The sequence below is a fragment of the Aquila chrysaetos genome, chromosome 11 (genome assembly GCF_900496995.4).
Source record: "Aquila chrysaetos chrysaetos chromosome 11, bAquChr1.4, whole genome shotgun sequence".
Lineage (NCBI taxonomy): Eukaryota > Metazoa > Chordata > Aves > Accipitriformes > Accipitridae > Aquila > Aquila chrysaetos.
In genome coordinates, this window is record NC_044014.1 from 31,733,566 (window position 1) to 31,755,290 (window position 21,725).

Here is a 21,725-nt window from a genome sequence, read left to right on the forward strand (position 1 = left end):
TGTAGACTGATCCAAAATAAATAAAAATTCTCTGAGTATGTCACTCAGAACACTGAGCAATTAGAGATAGTCGCATAGTCAGCCAGTATAAATGTAGGTACTTCAAAGGCTTCTTTGTTATATTGACTGTTAAATAAAGTTTGATAGTATAAAGCTATTTTTAAGAACTGGAGAGAGTTAATTCTGTTGATTTGGGGGGTGGGGGCGTGGGGGAAGAGGGAACTTAGGGGAGAAAAACTGAGTCACAATAAAAAGGTTGTTTCTTGTTGTGTGGTATCCTCAGGTATAGCGTATGTACTTCTACAGCTTACGTGTCCTCGCCCTCCCCATAATAATTTTCCTCTTCCTGGTGACTCTTGAACTCCACCAGCTTCAACCAGATCTGTTCAAAGGGCTTATAGATCCTTAAGACAGCAAGCTCTACTATTTCTGAAGAGGAAAGAAAGGGGGGGGGGGGCGGCGGCAGGCAGGGAGTGGGGAAAAAGCAAGCAGATAGAACAATATTGATATTCCCAGTGTGAGAGGCACTGCAATGTGAGCTCAACTTTAACCCACATACAACAGTGTATCTCTAGGTATAGGAAACTAGGCTATATTGGTACTGATGTTCGTGAAAGTGCTTGTTAACTTGTTTTAAGTGCAATTTGCTAGTCCTTGTCCTGATACTGACTAGACAGCGCATGAATTAAGGTGTCAAGACTTCCTGATAGCAAGTGCCATCATTGTACCTTAAATTTTAACCTAGGTGAAATAAGGTTAAGAATTAGAATAAGGTGAAAACTGTGACTTAACGTGGCTATGGGCAAGCTGAGAACTATAGTTTAGCCAGCTGACAGTGCTCCAAATGTATTATCCTGCCTCAATGTCCATTTCTTTGGACATTAAAATGAAGGTGATGCAATATCAGTTAATTTTAACTAAAGTTTGGTATTAAAAAGCAGTCCGTTTGGGGGGTTGTTTTAATAGTTGTGCAACTGTGTAACACCATTGAGGATCTGCATCTTTTATTTAAAATGGCATGATTACTGGTCTCTTTCTTTTTTTTTTTCCTTTTTTCTTTTTTCTCTTTTTTCTCTTTTTTCTTTTTAATAGCTTTCGGCTAGTGCTTCTAGCAATCTCATTTTAAAGGCTTTGAGAAGCTCTTAATGTGGAAGGCTTCTCATAATCTTACCCTAATGTTGCTTGATCAAGACTTAATACTGTCGGAAGAATGTTCATGAGTAATCCTGTATGTAACAGGTAATGTACAGATAGTAGGAGTTCAGGTAAATTAGAAATAGCAAAAGATTATTCAGTATTAATAGTTACTGTTAGGTCACTTTTGTTAAGGTCGGAGGACTTGGTAGCTAGAAAGTAAGTCATGTAATTGGAAAAATATTATACTGGTAATTCATATCAAGGAAAAATGCAACAACTTAGTAGTTAGACAGTGAGCTGCTTTTATGAGAGAGTCTTACAGTAGGATAAGGTGAAAAACTACCAAGCAATATTTACTTGGATTTCTGAATCATCTTGGTGGGGTTTTGTTTATTTGTTTTTTAAACCGTTAAGCTTATTCTGTAAGGCATAAACCCAAACAGTATTTCACACTAAATGCACCTGTACACGAGCTTTAATATAGAAACACTTACAGCCTTGCAGAGCAAACTGTGAGGTGCTAATTTAAAAAAAAATTCTAATAACTTTGTTCTTAGAATATTTATGTTAGCTTCTGTGTCAAAATTAACATTGTACTATTTTTCAGATGAAAATTTAAGTCAAAGCTTGATGAATTTTAAAAGTTTGTATGGCATTTCAAAATTATATTAGCGTATGAATATGTTTCAAATTGGGTAACTATTTTCCCTACTCTGGCTATTTCAGTTTAGGGAAATACTACTTCTGGCATTCTTGTGTGTGAGTTTGCGTTTTGACTCTGGATGTTGTGATCACCTGCTGTCTTTCACTTGTGTGCCACAGTGCAGAGCTCTGTAACTCAGGCCTTTGGAGGGTCTAGTCCAAGATACTGATGCTGTTCATCAGAGAAGGCACTTTGGTTGAGAGATGTCTCAAGTGGTTGGATGATGTCTCTCATCTTTGCACACATCATGTTCCTGTTTGTGGATGTGGTGGGCTGACCCTGGCTGGATGCCAGGTGCCCACCAAAGCTGCTCTATCACTCCCCTCCTCAGCTAGACAGGGGAGAGAAAATATAACAAAAGGCTTGTCGGTCAAGATAAGGACAGGGAAAGATCACTCAACCAATTACCATCATGGGCAAAACAGACTCGACTTGGGGAAAATTAACTTAATTTATTGCCAGTGAAACCAGAGTAGGGTAATGAGAAATAAATCTTAAAACACCTTCCCCCCACCTCTCCCTTCTTCCCGGGCACAGCTTCACTCCTGAATTCTCTACCTCTTCCCCTGCCAGCGGTGCAGGGGGACAGGGGAATGGAGGTTGGGGTCGGTTCATCACACGTTGTCTCTGCCGTTCCTTCCTCCTCAGGGGCAGGACTCCTCACGCTCTTCCACTGCTCCAGCGTGGGGTCCCTCCCATGGGAGACAGTCCTCCAAGAACTTCTCCAGTGTGGGTCCTTCCAACAGGCTGCCGTTCTTCATGAACTGCTCCAGCACGGGTCCCCCGCGGGGTCACAAGTCCTGCCAGCAAACCTGCTCCAGCGTGGGCTCCTCTCTCCACAGGGCCGCAGGTCCTGCCAGGTGCCTGCTCCAGCATGGGCTTCCCACGGGGTCACAGCCTCCTTCGGGCACCCACCTGCTCCGGCGTGGGGTCCTCCCCGGGCTGCAGGTGGAGATCTGCTCCACCGTGGACCTCCCTGGGCTGCAGGGGGACAGCCTGCCTCACCATGGTCTTCCCCACGGGCTGCAGGGGAATCTCTGCTCCGGCGCCTGGAGCACCTCCTCCCCCTCCTTCTTCACTGACCTGGGGGTCTGCAGGGTTGTTTCTCTCATGTTCTCACTCCTCTCTCCGGCCGCAGTTTCTGTCCCACAGCAACTTTTTTCCCCCTTCTTAAATGTGTTATCCCAGAGGCACTACCACCGTCGCTGATGGGCTCGGCCTTGGCCAGCAGCAGGTCTGTCTTGGAGCCGGCTGGCATTGGCTCTGTCAGACATGGGGGAAGCTTCTAGCAGCTTCTCACAGAAGCCACCCCTGTAGCCCCACCACTACCAAACGCTTGCCACGCAAACCCAATGCAGTGGACTATGAAATAATATACTTATTTACGTTAATCCAAAGTTAAAATATTGGTTAAAAGCATCATTAGATACCTGAGAAATATTTTAATTGGGCATGGATTAAGACTGATTTGTTTTAATGCCTATGAGTTTATTTCTTGAAAATATATTTTGCTTGCTGTGGAGAAATAGAAAATAGAATGGCTTAAAATGTCTTTTCAGAATACAGAGCAGTGTAGGAGTAGTATTCCTTTCTGCTGTGTTGTGATGCTAAGTACAGATCTTGTGGTTATTGTCTTGGCAGTGCCATTTGAGGCTTTATAAGATTAAAAGGACAAATTATTGCATGTAAAGTATTTGTGATACTTGATTTTTTTTTTTTTTTTTTCCTCCTGATGTTCAGAGTAATCCTGAAAATAGCTATTCTGCATCTTGTCATTTGTTACTATGTAGTGGTATTCAAACAAGTCTTTGTTCTGGAAGTAGTTTTGCTCTTGGTGCTGTAAGGAAAAATTTGCCTGGTTTTTGCTATTCAGTTCTTTTGTGTTTCTAGGTAGTTCTTAATGCCTTCGTTTTTCACTTGGGGCTCATGCACATATCAGTTGCAAATCAAAATGGCAAATGCAGTCCTTCTTAATAACTTGTGCTTATGCAAGGCAGGAGTGAAGGGATACAACTGTGCTTAACTGCTTCATGACCCAATACGCAGAAACTAGTTGGGTTTAGTTGCTTGAAAAGCATACTGAGTGAATAGAGTAATTTGCAGAAAATGGTTGCCCTGAAAAGAAGATAGTTCCAAGTCATCAGGTCTGTTCCCAACAGACTATCCTGATAGCACCTTAGTGAATCTGTCTGCAAAGCCTCTGCATCCTGATTATGTGGGTGGGGGAGCCCTATCTTTAGAGTTAAGTTTCAACGTCTCAAATGCAAGTTTGTTACATAATTACATTTGACAAGGAGATTTGCCAGGGTATTCCTTTCAAATTGTTTTGGAGCTTCTATATTGTGTTTAACTGTGATATGGACATTTAAGATAATAGTTAGGTCTAAGTAATCTTACCTTTCTTCCTCTGCAGAGTTGTTGAGTGCAATTTATTCACCTCTTGAGGAAGAATTTCAGTTTAGTCATTTTCTGTCTAAAAATGGAGCAAAAAGTTGGGGGAAACTGAATGAGGTCTGAGCACTTGGCTGTCTTAGGACACAGCTGACAGTACCCATGATTAAAAAGAACTGCAGCTGTGCTCTGGCTGGCTCAAAGTGTTAAGAAACTGATAGCAGAGAAGGGGAAAGGTCTGCCAGAAAATATGTATGCCAGTAGAATTTCAGTGTTATGAGGTTTGTTTAGATGGGAGTAGTTATGCTGGGTATATAGGTAGCTGGGGTTTACCCACAAGTCCTCTCTTCTTCAGTTGTTTTTGTTATGTTTCCCCCTCTTTAAGATACCTCTTCTGCCCTTACACGATGCAGAATTTTCTTGCTGTGTCAGTAGCCCAGGCTCAAACTAGTGTGATAATTGTTGTCAATTGTTTTTTGCTTTGGTATTACTCTGATACTTCTTTGAAGAGTTGGTTTTGTGGGTTTTTTTCTTAGATGTTTTTCAAAAACATGAAATGACTGAAATTCTGTTTAAATTTCAGTATTTATACTGGTTTGCTAAAATCACAATACAGCAAAAAGACCCCAGTATTTAGGAAGGAATCTTCTGATTTCTGCAACATTTTTCCTAATGACAGGGAAATGCATACTATATATGTCTATGTACAGAGCACACAAACTGTTTTTCCCTCAATCTATAACTCCCCTTTCCCAAACAACAGTGAAATTCTCAATACCTTTTTTGGAATCTATAGTTCTAAAATAATTCTTTCTTTATGGACTTGTACAGTGAACAGTTAGTTTTTAAAATGTCAAACTTTTGACTGCTTCTTAACTTCTTTCATGTTTAAAAAGTTGAAATAACTTTGCATTCAAAACAGTTAGTCAGTGCTTCTCCCAGGTAACAAGTGATAGGACAAGGGGAAGTGGCCTCAGGTTGCGCCAGGGGAAGTTTAGATTGGGTATTAGGAAAAATTTCTTCACCAAAAGGGTTGTCAAGCATTGGAACAGGCTGCTCAGGGAAGTGGTGGAGTCACTATCCCTGGAGGTATTTGAAAGGTGTGTATGTGTGGTGCTTAGGGACATGGTTTAGTGGTGGACCTGGCAGTGGTAGGTTAACATTTGGACTTGATGGTCTTAAAGGTCTTTTCCAAACTAAATGATTCTATGATTCTAAGAAAAAAAAAAAAACCAAAAACAAAAAACCCAAACAACTCTTAATGTGCATACCTCTTAAGTGGGCCAAAGCATGCAGGAAAGAAAAAAGTTGGTAAGGAAGCCATTTCAGGTTTAAACTGTTGAGATGTTATTAACTGTATGGAAAATGTTTTTCAAGTTCAATCTTGGCTCATATTTTCTTTTAAGAAACTGCTACTGTATTCAGTAAAGGGTTTCAACATATGTGTCTGAATTCAGACTGACTTAGCCTAAGGATACATTTGTTTTGACAGTTGTTAGTGCTGCTTTGTTATAATATGCTCCAGTACTTTTTTCATAAGGGCTTGCACTATGAAAGTCGGTGAAAACAAGCTTTTTTGGCATGTGCCAGCCCCTTGTGTTGCCCATGACACTTAGTCTTGTTTTCCCTGCAAGGAGGAAGTAGTTAGCTTCCTGGATCAGCTTTCTCCTGCTGCTCTGAGCAGAAGATGCCCTTCTGAGCTACCAGTGAGGAAGAATGTGTCTGTTTCACTGGACTTACCATCAGAGGTGAACAAATGATACAGCTAGTTCAGGCTCTGACAACTCTTATATTACACCGAGTGTAGTCCCTCTTCTGACCGTTGGATTTGATGTTGCACAATTTCTCATCTCTTCAGGACCATTTTATTTTTAGATTTCCAAACAAGTAGTCTTGCTTGCAGTGTTGTAGAGTTCTTCAAAGTTTAATTCTTTGCTGGAAAACAAAAAATAGTTTTCTTTCTGCAGGAAGGGGTTTTAGTATTGTTTACTAAAACTGCAATTTGTCCTTCATTTGAGAGAGTTGTGGACTTTGCATGCAAGTTGGGTGTGGGCATTGATAACATGCTGCGTGATATGTTACATTGGGTTTTTACATAACATCAGTGTCTGTAGAGTCACATTATAATTTATATTGTTATGAATGTGGATAGATACAGATGTGAGGCAATGTTAAAAAAAGTCACATTTGTAAGTGTGTACTCACCAGAAGAAAAACAGACTTTAAATTGGGTTTCAGAATGTTGTAGAAGAGTCTTGAGCAAGATTAGAAAGAACAGTGAAGGAGGAATAATAGTTATTCCAGCTGTGAAAGACAGGCTGTAAAACTATAGATGCAACTTGGACAAAAATACTTGCCTGGGATGACAAAAAGGGTTGAAGTGCAAGGGAAGTTATAGGGCTTTAATTTGATAGAAATCGAGAGGCTAGATATAGCTGATGACAGGCAACCAAGGTTAGTTTTTAGCTATATTTTAATTGGGGGGAGGAAATGCCTTTAGTAATGAAGGAGTAAATTATTAACTTTGAGATTTGGTGTTTTTCCCTGAATTTTTGCTGGGAAGGCAGTTGTGCTGAACACGGCACTATGTGTGGTTTGGCCAGGTAAATGTATATAGATTGGTATGAAGGTGGTATTGAGATATCCAGTGACTTAAGATACAATGAAAGATCAGTGATCAGGCAGAACAATGATTGCTAGCTGAAAAAGTAGAAGAGGGGAAAAGCAGCTAGATTATTACTTCAAAAACCAACATCTTCCCATACCATTGAAAATTGTGCCTAAGATAAAGACAAGTGATTAGCTATGTGAATATTTTCTGTGCAAGAGGGAAGGTGGTCATGTCAGCCTGCACCCCTGTGAAAGGCTTCCATTTCCACTGAAATATGAGGATTTAAAAAAAAAAAAAAAAGCGGTACAGTGGCTGACAGGAGGTATCACTTTTGCACCAGTGTAAGACAACCTTTCAGAATGCCTGCTGGTAGCATGTTTTCCCAGTGGAAAAACGTCTACAAGGAATTACTACTACAGGGGTCCAAGGTGAGAGGCAAATGCAGTGGTTAGGGTTCAGCCTTTCACAGGGTAGAGTCACAGCATGGCAGGGTGTTGTGCTAGCAGCAGCAGAACATCTTATTAAAGATGCTGAACACTGTGTTACCAAACCGAAAGGCTGCACCTAGGTGATTTGAGAGAAGAAAAGGTGTCTTCTGTCTCACAAACTATATGTTTAGAAGAATAGCTACTCTAACTGAAATGAAGAAATGTAATGTGATTGAGAACTTTTGTACGTAGTCTTAATGAATAATAAATTCAAACTTTTCATATAAATTGCCTTAGAATTTTGATATTCAGAGAGCTGGAAGGGAAACAAGAAAAGCAAACTATTCTCAAGGATGTGATGGCAGTAAATTAGATCTCATCACTTCAGGGTTTTCTGTGGAATTCTTCTGCAAAAGATGACGCCACTTAAAAACATCTGCAAAGAGGCAAATAGTGTCTATCCAACCCGCATGCAAACTTGTTGGGAACTCATTTTGATTCAAAGAGCGTAAAGAACCATAACTACTTAAGAATTTGTAATCATAGCTATGGATGTGGTAGTTCTATAATTTTAGCTATTTTAGTGATTGTCACCCATGAAACTGGTCTTGAGAGTCTAATCTTCTGAGGCTCTTGCGCTGCTTATCTTATGTTTATGCCTGCTAACAGGCACTGTTTTTTGAGATCTTATGGCCATCAATGGATAATGACAGATCTAAGGAAATTTTGCCATTTCTTAGAATTGTGTATTTTATATCCATAAGCTTTTTTCTGTGTTTCCCAGCTGTTCAATCATAGGCAGAAAATGGATCAAAGCAGTTCAGTCTGTAACCTTTTTTCCTCACCAACCAAAACATTTCATTTCCAATGTAGAGTAGAAGAGAGAAACTGTAATGAAATGCATTTTCTTATTTGGAGAAAAGCATGGCTTCTCTGCAGTTGCTGGTTTTCTGTCCAAACCAGAGAAGGCACTGCGTGTATGTCTCATTTGGGCTTTCTTCCCAGAAATGAGGAATGTGATACAAGCACCTGGTAAAGATTCATGTTTTCCTTTAGCTTGGTCAGCTTCAAGTTGTAAAGTAATGTGATGTAGCTTTATGCTTGGGAACATTGGTGAGAGTGTAATGGAGCCCTAAGAAATGTTGCCGAGTGTTCAGGAACATCAGGCAGAGCTGTAGCTCATAATGAGCTTAACAAAACATCCTGTGTCAGTGGTCTGTTCATGAGCTGTAGCCTGTTAATGTATGTGCCCTCTGTACCTGGAGGGATCTGAAGGCCCTGGATACACTTTTTGTTGTTGTTTGTTTAATCTTACTGCCTTCTTTTCCTTGATGTTTCGTTTTCTTGCGTTTACATCTGTCTTAGTAGTCAGGTCTCTATTTGAAGAGAAATAAAGAGGAATATAAAATTGGTTTCATGCCACCTGCCTCCCCTTTTAAAGTTTTCATTGCTTCTGACTAACTTTAATATTATCTATACGTTCACAATGAATTCAGTGAATTTTTGTGGCTAATACTGAAAGAAACCTAGCTTAAGTTTGTAGATTTGTTTCCTGTGTATATTAAATCAATCATTCTCCTTTTGGTGTTAAAATGGAGGCTTCTACAGCTAGTTACACAGCAATGAAGGAACATAAGGTCTCATGCTACAAAAGCTGTAGAAAGCAATATGTCTTTTGTTTGTAGCTTGGAGGATGCTTTGGTTAGCATTCATCAAGAATTGCTAGAAATGAGAGAAAACTAACCTGAAGTTCAAGTTAGTAGGGCTAATTTAATACTGGCAACTCTTCCATGAGTAAATAAGCATTTATTTTCTGTATGTGATAATATTTTGACATCTTAGCATGTTTTCTTAGCATACCAAGGCTAATATTGACTGTCCTTTTGTTTTCTTCAATTTCCTAATAACATTTTACTTGAGCAAAACTGGTTAACAAACCTTGAGTGGTAAGGAGAGATTTCAAAGATACAGTGCTATTTCAAGTGTCATGAAAAATGGTGGAGTGAAAAACTGAGTTGAATTGATTCATCTGTTCCCTTATCTCTCTCTTGTCTGCATGCTGGTAAGGAAAATGCGGTTATAACTGGGTCCCTAATCCATTTGAAAAGGCAGCAGCAAGCTGGCTAGCTAGCACATGTTGCTGCGCATGATCTGCAGTGTGTGCTGTCTCCTGCCCAGTCAAACAGGTTGGCATTGAGGAGGCTGCCGGGGGGGGGGGGGGTGAGTTGTGGGGCAAAGAACTTTGTTTGTTCTGTGAGCCCCAGATTTGTTCAGGACAGAAATTTACGTTGAGACGTTCTCTCAGCCTGAGAGACTGCTCTATGCTACAAGTAACTTAAAAATAGCAAGTAAGGTTCTGCAGCTCTATCACTGAATTGTTAACAAAAGCATAGTGTTTGACTTTAGGTAATTGGTGTTAGACCGCTAATGATGATTTGATTTTTATGGAGCTGAAGATGATGTTTTCAGACTTAGAGCCAAGTGACTTAGTCTTGTAAGTTAGATGGAAATGAAATTGAAATGGGGACTAGGCTGGAGGATATGTTTCTTGATGGTTGGTTTGGATTATGGTTTGGGGGTTTTTTTTTGTTTTTTTTTTTTTTTTGCCAAGAAGAGCATTTGGCTTCTTAAAGGATTTTTTTCCCCTTCACTTTGTTTTGGATTCCATCTTGGTATATGCTGTACCCTAAGGATCGGGGTATGAAACTGTTAACTCTTGCAGCTTTGGCAGTTGATGGAGAGAGGATGGTCTTTTCTCCAAACTTCAGTGTTTCCTCTTGAAGTAAGAAGGCTCTGTCAAACTTTTAATCTCCTGTGAGAAATGATAACAATTGTTTCTGTGGCTTCCCCTTTCTGCATTGACCTGCTCACTGCTTTTAGGCCCTGCCTGGAGCAGTTTTTGACCAAGTTTGAGTTAATGCAATGGTAAATGCCATTATGGTGAGCCTTGAGTAGGAGTGAGGATGGTTCTTGTAATGTGTACCCAAATGCTAAAAATGTAATGCTAGGTGATCAGTCAGTCATATCAATATAGTTTCATTACTGTAAATATTCTAGTACGTCATCAGTGATGATATTAGAAAATACCAGTTTGAGCTGTCTAAAAAAAATTCTCTGGGGAATCTGTGAAGCTGTACAGGCAAACAGATAAGTAGCTCTACTTTGAGAAAATGGAGCAACTCTGGCAAGATGTGTAACAAATCCTGGAAGAACACTTCAGGCTCCGGGGACCACTTGTGCAACCTCTTAAGCTCCTGCCCTCCCCACCCGCCACCCTGACATTTACTTTCTCCTCCCTTCTCCCCACGTACTTTCAGGTAGTTTCTAGTATTCTCTACCTGTATCTCCTTTCAAAATTGCCAGTAGGAAAACTTTGCGTTAATTACACATTGAACTATTTCTCATACTAGGCATCTTTTCTTGGCCACTCTGGACTCCTGGCCTGTTGTAGCTACAGGCAATATAGCTGGTTTTTGCCTGTTCCTTTTGGTCTCTTGATGCTTATTTCTAGGTCCTGGGATCATGGTCACTTGTTCCACAGAAAGCTGCCTTGTATTTACAGATAATGTTGGTCAGTGGCTGTCACAGCTCTCTGTTGCTTGTACCAGTAACTTCCCCTTATGTGTACTTGTCATTACCAGAGGTGAGAAAGAAGTAATGAATGTGTTCCACACCACTCCAGGCAGTGGGGGACAGGCAAAGATCAGGTTTAGAATTACTCATGTTTTTACATTTTTAAAACCTGTATGCATTTGTCTCTGTGTTTCTTTGCCATTTTGTATACAATATAAAGTGACTGGAATCACTTAGCCAATTGTGGAGATAAATTGCCATATGGTCTCTTTATTGATTCTTCTAGCAATTTCTTTTTCTTACTTCATCATCAATCCAGAAGTCAAGTTTTTTGAGCCAGGTGAGTAGAGAGTTTCCTCAGAGTCCCCTTTTTACGTTCACTGCCTGCACTAGAAGACAGCTTGAATTAGTCCCAGAGGTCCTGCTGAACTGGTCTAGCATGGCTTTTGCTCTGGAAAAAACTATTGGCCTTCACTTTTTTGTTCTTGAAGACAATATATAGCTAAAGATTGAAGGTAAGAAGCATATTGGAAGTTGTCTTTCTATCTTCAATTAGTAACTTACATGGTTTTCTTCATAACATTCAATTTAAAACATTTATTTTATGGATGGCATACAATTAAAAAAAAAAAGAAGGTGGTTTTTTTTCACTCTGGCAGTTTCTGAAAGCCTTGCAATTTTTTTTAGACCTTTAACCATCTCAAGTCTGTAATTTTATGGTGTCTTATTGTTACTGTGATTGAACTAAATGGTTTTTGGGTGGGGAGATACTCCTTCCTTTTCTCATATAGTACAATGAAGAAATAGTAGTGCTTCTGAGGGCCATTTGGGGGTGCATTTTCAGGTAGACATTAGTTTCTTAAGAAAAATGTTTTAAAAATAAGGGTGAGATGTGTTATGGGTACTTAATGAAAAAATAAAGTTGAAATCTGAGACATCTTGACGTCAGAATTATCAGAGATGACCAGCTGAAGGATGTAGTTGTCTTATCTCTAAAAAAAATCAATTTCTCTTAAAAAAAAAAAAAATTATGTCTAGAATTGCATTCTTCCTTTTGTACGTGATCTTAAAAATGAAAATGCAAGAGGTAGTCCCAGTATGGCTACTCGTGGTAGCCACAAGGCATTTTATGTTTTGTTGGATATATAGACTAGCACTGGTTCCATCTAATAAGTGAGTGCTTATTAATATTAAATATGTATTTTTTTTAAAAAGATATGAACAGAATATTCTCTTTATACCCATCTAGTCTAAATGATACAGTAAGATGATATAGTAAGTCCAGATGTGCATTTTTTTTAATGTTTAAAGGTTTATTACTGAAAAAGCAAAGGTTTATTACTGAAGAAGGAGTGGGATTTTGAGAACTCTGTTACATTCCCACTATTTGAATGTTTTCCTATATCTAGAGGAGTGTAAACTATTATCTTTATATAAACTGAGTATCTTGCAGTGTACAAACTTGAATTTTGCTCTAATGGTCATCTTGAAAAGGTTACTTGGGACAATAATAATCATAATCACTTAAATATAGCTTTGCGAAGTTTGGTCGTGTGCATCTCTGTGTGTATGAAAACATCTCCATGTGTTTGGTGGGAAAGAGTAGAAGTTTCACTGTTTGTTTTTCTTTTAATTCATCAGCAATACTTAAGGCATTCCTGTCTTGCTAGTGAAATAAACTAGAGCATAACATGAAGCAAGAGGTATGTATAAATGTGTGGGTGTTCATCAGTTAATGTTTAATTTAGACCTGCCAGTCATTTAGATTAGTTCTCTCATACTCTGGTAATTAAGTTCTAGAGATTTAAACAGAAAACAAGTCATGATTACTACAGAAGATTGTTATGGTTCTTAGGAATATTGTGTTAGTACCTGGAAAAAAAAAAAAAAGACTCTCTGGTGGATTATATAGTTATATGTTATTGCTGATCTGAAATTACTTGGGAGATTTATTCTGGTATTTGACCCCCAAAAGAGCCTAACTGCAGTTAAAATTGGGAGGAGAAATTACATGGCTCTTTTGAACTGCAGAATATCTAATAATTCAATATTAGTTCTTTTTCTCATTTTCTCTGTGCTTTCTGTATCTGTAAATAAAATTATATGTTTCCTACAGTCATGCTAGCTTCTGCTATAATAGTACAGATAAATATAGTAATTTTTAAAATCAAAGTTATCAGAATTGCTGGTGTTGTACACCTTTAGGCAATTAGCAAGCAATTTGCAGTAATTTCTGGTATAGAAACTTTAGTCTGACAGTTATTGACCCACTGATGAGATGAAAACAGTGACTTGACAAAGTATCCTTTGAGGAAGTGTTCTTCTAAATGTCACTGCTCAGTTTTCCACTAATGCATTACGATGATCCAGTTTTAAAGCCAAACTTCCTACCTGGTTTACAGTAAATGGTTTACTGGTTATATTTCCCATCAGACTTGCTTGTTATAGGAGATGGAAAAAGCTCCCTGTTGCAGTTACCAAGACTTCTGAAGTACTGGGTGGTTTTAAAATTTCGGTGTCTGATAGACGTAAAATGAAGGGGGAGGTTAACTACCACTTACTTGCTGTTTAAGAGTGACTTTGTATGCTGTAATAAATTATTAGCTGAGAGTGAAAAATGAGATGTAACATTTTGTTGATACTTGTAGAGTCTTTGCAGAGACAACTCAGAATTTTGAGTTGCTTATGCACATACTGAAAATGATGCATAGCTTATACAAAGGCAACAGAAGTCCTACTGTGGTACAGAAAGAGCTGTTAGTGATGAGTGTTTGGCATTTAAGATCATTTTTTGGAAGTGTAGTAAACCAAGCATCAATAAAGCTGTTTGACTGGGGTAGAATGGATTTGTTATTTATTAGTCAGCTGAGCCAACTGGAGAAAGTGATTTTACTCACATTTACAGATGAAGAGAAACAAGGAATTCAAGGCTGGAAGGACTAGATGTATGGTGCTATTGCCTTAACCCAGTCTGATCAAATTTTACTAATATGCAGGTGTACTAATGCCTTGAAGTACCAGTGTGGTTTTGGTTGTTCTCTTAGGGACAGTAGAGACTGGCATTGAGGGATTAGTAACTAGCTCAGTTTCCTCAGTTTTGTACTTGGGACTGTTGGGAATGAGCATGAGGAGAAGAGCAGGCAGGCTGGGTAAGTGTGAGACTGGAGGTGAGAATAGGAGCCACTCTGGGAAGAAAAAGAATAACAACCTCAGTGCAGCAAGTCCAGAAAAATTGAAATTGAGAAAATAGATGTGAAGAAGGATTGTTCTTGTCATGATGCATCTGTCAACTGATGCTTCAGTCTGTCCAAATAGGCTGCTGCAATAAGAGAGTAGAAAGTTTTGTTCCCTGAGGTCACAGTTGAGTAGGTGGGACTGTGTTGCTTGCTCAGAGTCCTACAAATATTAGGCTAATTTTAGTGCATTCTAAAATATTCTAGAACAATTTGTAGAATAGTTTTTCAGTGTCTGTAGCTACATCATCAAAATTAACTAAAATTCACTCATAATGAAAATATTATCTGTTTGGGTTTATTATTACTTGGTGAAATATCTAATGCATGCTAGAAAAACTTTTTTAAAAATGAAAACAGCACTGTCGTTGATACAAGTGTCATAAGGATCATCTTTCTTACAAAGACCTAGTAGATGATGGCTTTAGCTCTTGGTTATTAACAGAATAACTTCCTGGCAAGGGACTGAGAAAGTAAAGAGGTTTCAACAACTAAATACTGCTTCAGAACTGATGAATGAACAGAAGAATTAAGGGAGTATGTTTTAGATGAAGTGATCTTAAGTTAAAGACTTAAATATGCACTCTCTGAATATCTTTGCTTTTTGCGTATTAAAAATCTGGAGTTTTAAAAGAGAATATATGTGAAGGTATGTATTGGAGGGTAGTCATGATTTTTGTGATGTGCTAGTAGCAGAGTGTGGGGAAAAATAAAACCACAACCAAAACCCAAAAAAACCAAAAACAAACAACCACACACCCCCCCCCCCCCCAAACAAACAAACTACCAAAAAACCCCACCAAACTTTTTCAGAATAGTTGATTAACGTTACTTTGCAGACAGATTCCTTGGTAATTTTTTCCATTAATTTTTTGTCAATGCTACTGATATGTATGAGCTGTACATATTTTTATATATCTTTGCCCTCTTCAGTCTGTTTTCCAGGCTTGATGTGTTGATCATCTTTTCTGCTTGAGAGTACAGACTGTAGCTGAGATGATAATAATTCAAGCTAAGACAATGTAGAATTAAATTTCAGCTTTTTTCATCTCAAAACAGATTCCTGAATTGACTCTTGGGTTGTAATGTGCATACGCACACATGTATTCTATTCCTTCCCTGGGGAGATGAGATTTGATTTGGTCCTGGTATGAAATGTGGCTTTTCAAAATCCCAGACTTCCTTAGGATAGGAAAACCATTCCCTTTCCAGATACGCATACTGAAACTTCTTCCTAACAATTCAGTATTGTTTAGTAAGCCAAGGTGGGCATCTTTTAAATGTACTTATTTTAAATGTTGCTCAGACTTTATTAATTCAAGTAAATATGCACTCAGATATGGAACAGTAGTAGTGAGGCTGCAAATTAGTGTATTTTAGCAAGAAAGTCTGAAAATTTTTTGAGTTTAATTTGCTGGTTTTCATGCCTAAGTGTTATGGTAGTCTTCGGTTACACAATAATATTAAACATATGGAGGGAAAGAGGAACATATTGTACGCTGTCAAACTCACTCTTTGATTACAGACAGATTAATTTTGGTTGGGCCTCTTAGATTATCACAAGCATGAGATTGAAATGGGAGTAACAAGATTTCTTGTATAACATATCGATACTGAAAAGGATTAAGCAAGAGTCCATCACTGAGATGGCTAGGACTGATGTTCTTTGCGGAATTTAGTTTTGCATTTCATATATTCTGTGAAGAGCTTTTTTTATATCTAGCTGAGTATGTAAACTTCTGTGACAGACCTCAGCTGGACCCCAGTTTGTGAGATATTACTTGTCCTGTCTCCCTGAGGAATTTCAACAAGGATTAAACCAATTTTCCTGCAAAACTTGTCTTGGTAGTAATTTTTTTTACTAGAATTTTCTGCTTCCCCCTTGAAGTTCTTTTATAAACCATATGTGCAAGGATGGCATTTAGATGATGCCATTTTAGTTTGAAAACAAATGAACAAAAGTCCCTGGAACAGTCCTGATGCTCACTTTCCTCATCAGGAAGGTTGACACATTTTCATCAGTGCTATGAAAGTTCTGTGCCACCTGGGTAAATGGTAGCTGATGAAGTTTAATGCAGACAGGACTAGTGCTAAAGGATGCTAAAGCCTTCATTTTACTGATGCGTTTAGGAAGCATTTGCTACCTAACAAATTTGAACCATAGGCGTTGCATTCTGCCAGTGGAGCCTCTTTTATTGCTGTGTCTTCTAAGCATGTTTTCTTCTAGCATTTTTTTTTTTCTACTTGTTCCTCTCCTGGTGGCTTCTGTTTCTCCAGATTATCTCATCATGTGCTACTCTTCTATGCATCAGGGTCTTTTGCATTCCAGTCGGACTTCTTATCTTGCTTCTCCTGGCCCAGGCAGCCAGTACAGTGAGTGTTGATAGTAACGGTAGACACCTTGGTTCCTGTGTTTGGTTATACTGTCTCAGAAATTTCAAAGAAATTTCTGCTCATCTTGTTCCCAGGAAATAACATGCTTGTATTTCTGTGTGTGTGTGTGTGTGTGAGGTGCAGCAATGGAGTATGGCAGATGCAGATGCAATCTTCATGAAACTGGTACTAAATCCACTGAGCTTTTGTTGGTATTCAGGGAAACCAAAGGGAATGGTTTCCCTACCAGTTTAGAGGACAACAGGTGGAAGACTTAGTACTGTCTTTCCTGGCATTACTACTGTGTGGATGCTGGTTGGCTGGATAAAAATCTTACAAAACCTGATTTCTTACAGTGCAATTTGTTCTCTTTGACAGCATAAACTACAAGTGTGGCTATGGGTTGAAGAAGTGCAAGACTAACTTTTGGCAGCAGCTCTTCTTCAGATCTGAAGAAGTTCATTGTAAAAACCTGCATTTCAGAAGTGATTTAATTTAAAATTGTGATGAGAATTGCATTTTCTGTGTTTCTTCTGGAAATCCAAATATTTTAATTTGAAGCAGCAAAATAAAATAATAGTTGCTGAAGTTGTGTGCCATTCTGTTCAGGGTACATCAGTCAAAACTTATGATACAGTTTGTAGCAGGGATTGTAGCATTTTTAGTACAGATGTGTTAGTGGATTACTTTCACTGGTTTTAGTAGCTGTACAGTTACTGTGTTAGGCGGTGAATTATAGCATAATTTTCAGCAAACTTACTTAACTTCATTGGTAGGTTCTGTGGCCCATGCTGACCTTGTTTTCTACTGTGGTGATGCCTCACTACTATCTAGTTCTTAGACCAAGAATATCTGAACGAGCAGCTGTAACCTGCCCATGCATCCCCTTTCCTGACTACAGTAGGCTACTATAATGTATCTTTTAGTATTAAAAATGAATATGTGCAAACTTAGTTAATTCGTTGATTCATAGATGTTTTGTGTTTCTAATGATATTACCTGTTCTTTTCCAGTTCTATGCAAAAGCAAAAAGTACTTAAAGTAGGGCATCTGAGGCCCTGCATCTATATCACAAAACTTTCATTTGCAGCACTAGTGTAGTTGCAATAGCTTGATGTAAACAAGGATTTTTGGGTGGGTACGTTTGCATAAGAATAAAATACAACACTCTTATAACCTATGTACAGGAAGGAAATTTTTTCTTATATAATTAGAAAATGCTTTATAATCACTCTTTATCTAATTTTTCACCGTAATTCATTTGTATGTAAAACATTGAAGTGTGATTGACTTCACCAAAAATTTTGCTGCAGACTTCTTCTCCTTTTTTGTGTACGTTGTATAGGTAAATAAGTGGTTGTATTTAGGGTTTACTACTGTTCTTTTCATGATGTGCATGTTTTCAAAGGGATGCTTATTTCAAGTTAGTGTATATTTTTGCTAGAAATGGTGAAAAGAATTTATTATAGCAAAAATTTTAAACTGAAAGGCTTAAAAAGTAGAAACCAGGAGGATAAGGGCCTCTAATGTTTTTTGTCATTGAAAACTGAATATTTGCTGTTATATTGTGACTTTTCAAAGTTGTCCACAAGGGCAATTATTTTTTTTAATAAAGCTTTTTAGTAACAAATTTACCTTTTCTTGTAGACAAAATACAGAATTTGAATGAAGATAATGAGAAGAACAGTCATTTCATCTATGAGAATGCTGAAGACAGTAACAAAACCAATACTGAAACTACAGACGCTTCTGGATACAACATTGAAGCCAAGGACTTGCCTGATTCTTGGGACTCCCACGTTGGAAAAACAGCAGACTCTCCATCAGAAACATCTCAGACGAAGGGGCCATTAAGAACTCACTTGTATGAATGGGAGGATGAAACTGAAGACACCAGAACTGGAGAGTATGTATTAGATTTTGACAATGAACATCTCTCGGAGATGAAGAGCAAGGATGAGGAGTGTGATAAAGAAGATAGTGAAAATCCAAAGGAAGCCATTAGTGAAGAACTTGTGCAAACTATTCCTAGGCCAAGCAACTGTAGGACATATTGTCGATCCAACAAAGCAAAACCACAGGGGGCAACAAATTTTGACAAGCTAATGGATGGCACTAGTCAGTCTTTATCCAAAGCAAACAGTGAGTCAAATAATGATGGTCTGAACCCAGCAAGAAAAGTTTCTTTAAGTAGTGGGACCAGTTTTAGAGGGACGGTTGGACGGACTAGAGACTACACTGTTCTACATCCATCTTGCTTGTCAGTTTGTAATGTTACTATACAGGATACCATGGAACGAATCGATGAATTTACCACAGCAGCCCCTACTGACTTGGGAGAAGCTGGACGCTTAAGAAAAAAAGCAGACATTGCTACTACAAAAACTACAACCAGGTTTCGACCAAGCAATACCAAATCCAAAAGGGATGTCAAATTAGAGTTTTTTGGGTTTGATGATCAAGATGAGGGAGGGGGAGATGAAGGCGCCTCTAGAAGTTCTGGGAGTTCCAATTACAAAATCAAGTACTTTGGGTTTGATGACTTGAGTGAAAGTGAGGATGAAGATGAAGAGTGGCAGGTAGCAGAAAGGAAAGCTAACAAAAAACGAAGTAGAACTGCACCATCTTCTTCACTACAGTCAACCTCTGACGGCAATGAAAACTGTTCCCAGGATAGCCAGCTCAGTACTAATGCAGGTAAGCAGAACTCTTCTGGAATATGTACTTAACATTTAAATTTAGTTAAACTTTATATTTTGTTCTTTTTGCAGTATACCTAGGAATTTGTTGAACAGTACTACTGAACTGGAAATCTAAAAGTTAAATTTGCTTATTTCTGCCGTGGTCCTGTCTGGTGTTTCATAGCTGTCTTGAAGTATGCTTTATACCCCTTGGTCTCTTGCCAGAGGTAGAGTTTTTTCTTTTTGAACAGAAGATTCTTACTTTTTTGGTGTGTTGAGTGTACAGTACGTATGCCTGTAAGGCAGCTATCTTCCCACAGAAGCTCCGCATCAACGCAGAATTATGGAGCTGAGTGCAGAAATTTAAGTAGCTCTTAGAGATGTGAAATACCTTTTTCCTTTTTGTGCTTTTGAACGTGTTTGTAAACAGTTTGGACCTTTCTCAAGTTCCATCTTATTCGAGGATGCACGGTTCAAGGGAGAGGCTGTGGGAACTCGTGGACTGCCAGTCAGATGACTGGATTTGGGTGTGCCTCTGCATATTGATGTATTGCTGCTTTTGCTTCCAGTTTTCAGCTATGTCCACCTTCTGCATAGGTGGTACGTGTGTGTGTATGTGTATGTACACATACATATGAGTAAAACTGGTCATGCAGAATTTGCTGAGCAAACACTTCTGGTGTTTGAGTGCCTTTGAAAAATTAGACTTCTTGGTGGTTGGTTGGGTCCTGCATAATGACTTTGATCAAGGTTGAGGGGTGTTGGTGAAGAAAAGGAATCACTTTGAAAGGTTTCTTTTAGCTTTTTCATTTTGAAAAAGTCTAATGCCAAAGAATCATGCATGTTGGAATAAGTATTTCAAAACACTGCCACTGTTCTAGGGAACTTTTTGGTCCTCCATTTTGGAGCATGAAGCATGAGAAGTTTTTATCCATTCACTGAAGTTGTTACACTTTTAAGACTTTGGCAAGATGCATTTCATTGTGATGGGGAGAGGGGAGGACTTGAGTCTAGCTTTGCAAATGTTGGAGAAGCTGTTTTTTCCTACAAATAGCTTCTGCTAATAAAATCCAGAAAGAAAATTTCCTAGGGAAAAAATATTCATTTCTCTGTTCTAATTATAGTTGTCTTTAAAAACAGAATTGTCTGTAAGCGTTTTAATCAAAGGTAAATGTAACTGCTAGGTCTCTTTGTAAATTCTAAAAGGGCCAAACTTATACTGATGTTCTAGGAGAAGATTGTGTTTTCAAACAAAAAAAAGCCTTGATTTGTTTTCATAAAATTTAATTATGATGAGACACTTGCATTCCAGCCCCTTTGGAAAATGGGTTTAACTTACAGGGCCACTTATGAAATAGTCCCATCTGAGTCCCCTTCTGTGACAAGTCTTTGTTCAGCCATTTATTCCAAGAAAAAAAATCGCTTATACAGGTAATGCAGCTGAGGTGCTGACCCATCAAATAATCCTTTCAGTTGCTGTCCCCTGGAATCTCAAAATATCTACAGTTTGCATCCAGCACTGCATTCACCAAGGAGGCCATTATACTCCGAGATATCGCAGATTATTTCTCTGAAATATTTTCCTAAGAGGTTCCTATGGCACAGGTAGATGTAAATTTTTGTTTTGTTAGTTTCTTAATACACTTCTCCGCTTCTTAGGTAAGAGCTACCTCTTAGTGCCTCCACTAAGAGATGCTTCACCTTTATTTTGCATCTCCTTTGCTCATTTGATTCCTGTTTTGTGCTGCTGAAGCCAGGTGAGATTTGACTTGCATTTTTTCTTCTGAAAATTGAAAGGGTAACATGGAGTTATTTGCCTAAGTTGCAGCACATTTTCTAGTTCAATCCTGTAGTACAGATTATAAAAACAGGGAGTCTAATATTGCCCTAAAATTTGTAGGACCCCTTGATATATTTCATGCTGTCTTCTGTCAGACCTTTGAAAATTTTGAGCATCATGATCGCTCAGAACAGCCATATTAAGGTCTTTCAATATAGTGATGTTGAGTTTGAGAATTTATCAAGGGCTTCTGGATCTAAGCCTGAAGTTGTGGTAAAATATGTGACACTGCTGTGAGGTATCTCCTTTACATACTGAAAAAAAGTGACTTCTGTGTCCATGGAAAATGCTAGTTTTGAATCCAAGCCTCAGAAAAAGCTTTCAGAACATCTTGCACAATAAAACTTTTTCCTGAAGTTACAAACAATACTGAGAGGTGCTAATGCTACCTGAGTCCTGTGTGTGTTCTTCTTTTTTTGTGCTAATGAATAAATCCACAGATAAAAATCCAGTGTTCCTGTTCCAGGTTGACAGGTGACATGCCAGATTGCCTCTCTGAATTCCAGTCCTGCAAATTCCTAAGACTGATTTTGATGTTCTTTGCATAAAGAATATTATATGGCATAGTCAATTTTTCAAGAGATTTAATGCTTTCTGTTGCAGTCTTACAAAATTTTTCTATAATACTGATTTGGTTACTTACCATAATCTCGGTCTATTTTTATGAAACTTATTTTAGAATCCTAGTATAAAACATCATGCAAAGATTTTCTAACTGAACTGGGAATGGACTATTCCTTCCAGTCTAGTAGTTC

General features: G+C 38.4%; 1 protein-coding gene across 4 annotated transcripts in view; it reads left to right on the plus strand.

Annotated features, from left to right (window-relative positions):
• WAPL (WAPL cohesin release factor) overlaps positions 1-21,725 on the plus strand; it is a 76,088-nt gene that overhangs the window by 7,005 nt on the left and 47,358 nt on the right. For all 4 annotated transcript variants that reach the window (XM_030031009.2, XM_030031004.2, XM_030031011.2 and 1 more), the window contains exon 3: positions 18,097-19,146. In XM_030031009.2, the coding sequence (XP_029886869.1) occupies positions 18,097-19,146 (1,050 nt within the window). The remainder of the gene's footprint in view (positions 1-18,096; positions 19,147-21,725) is intronic.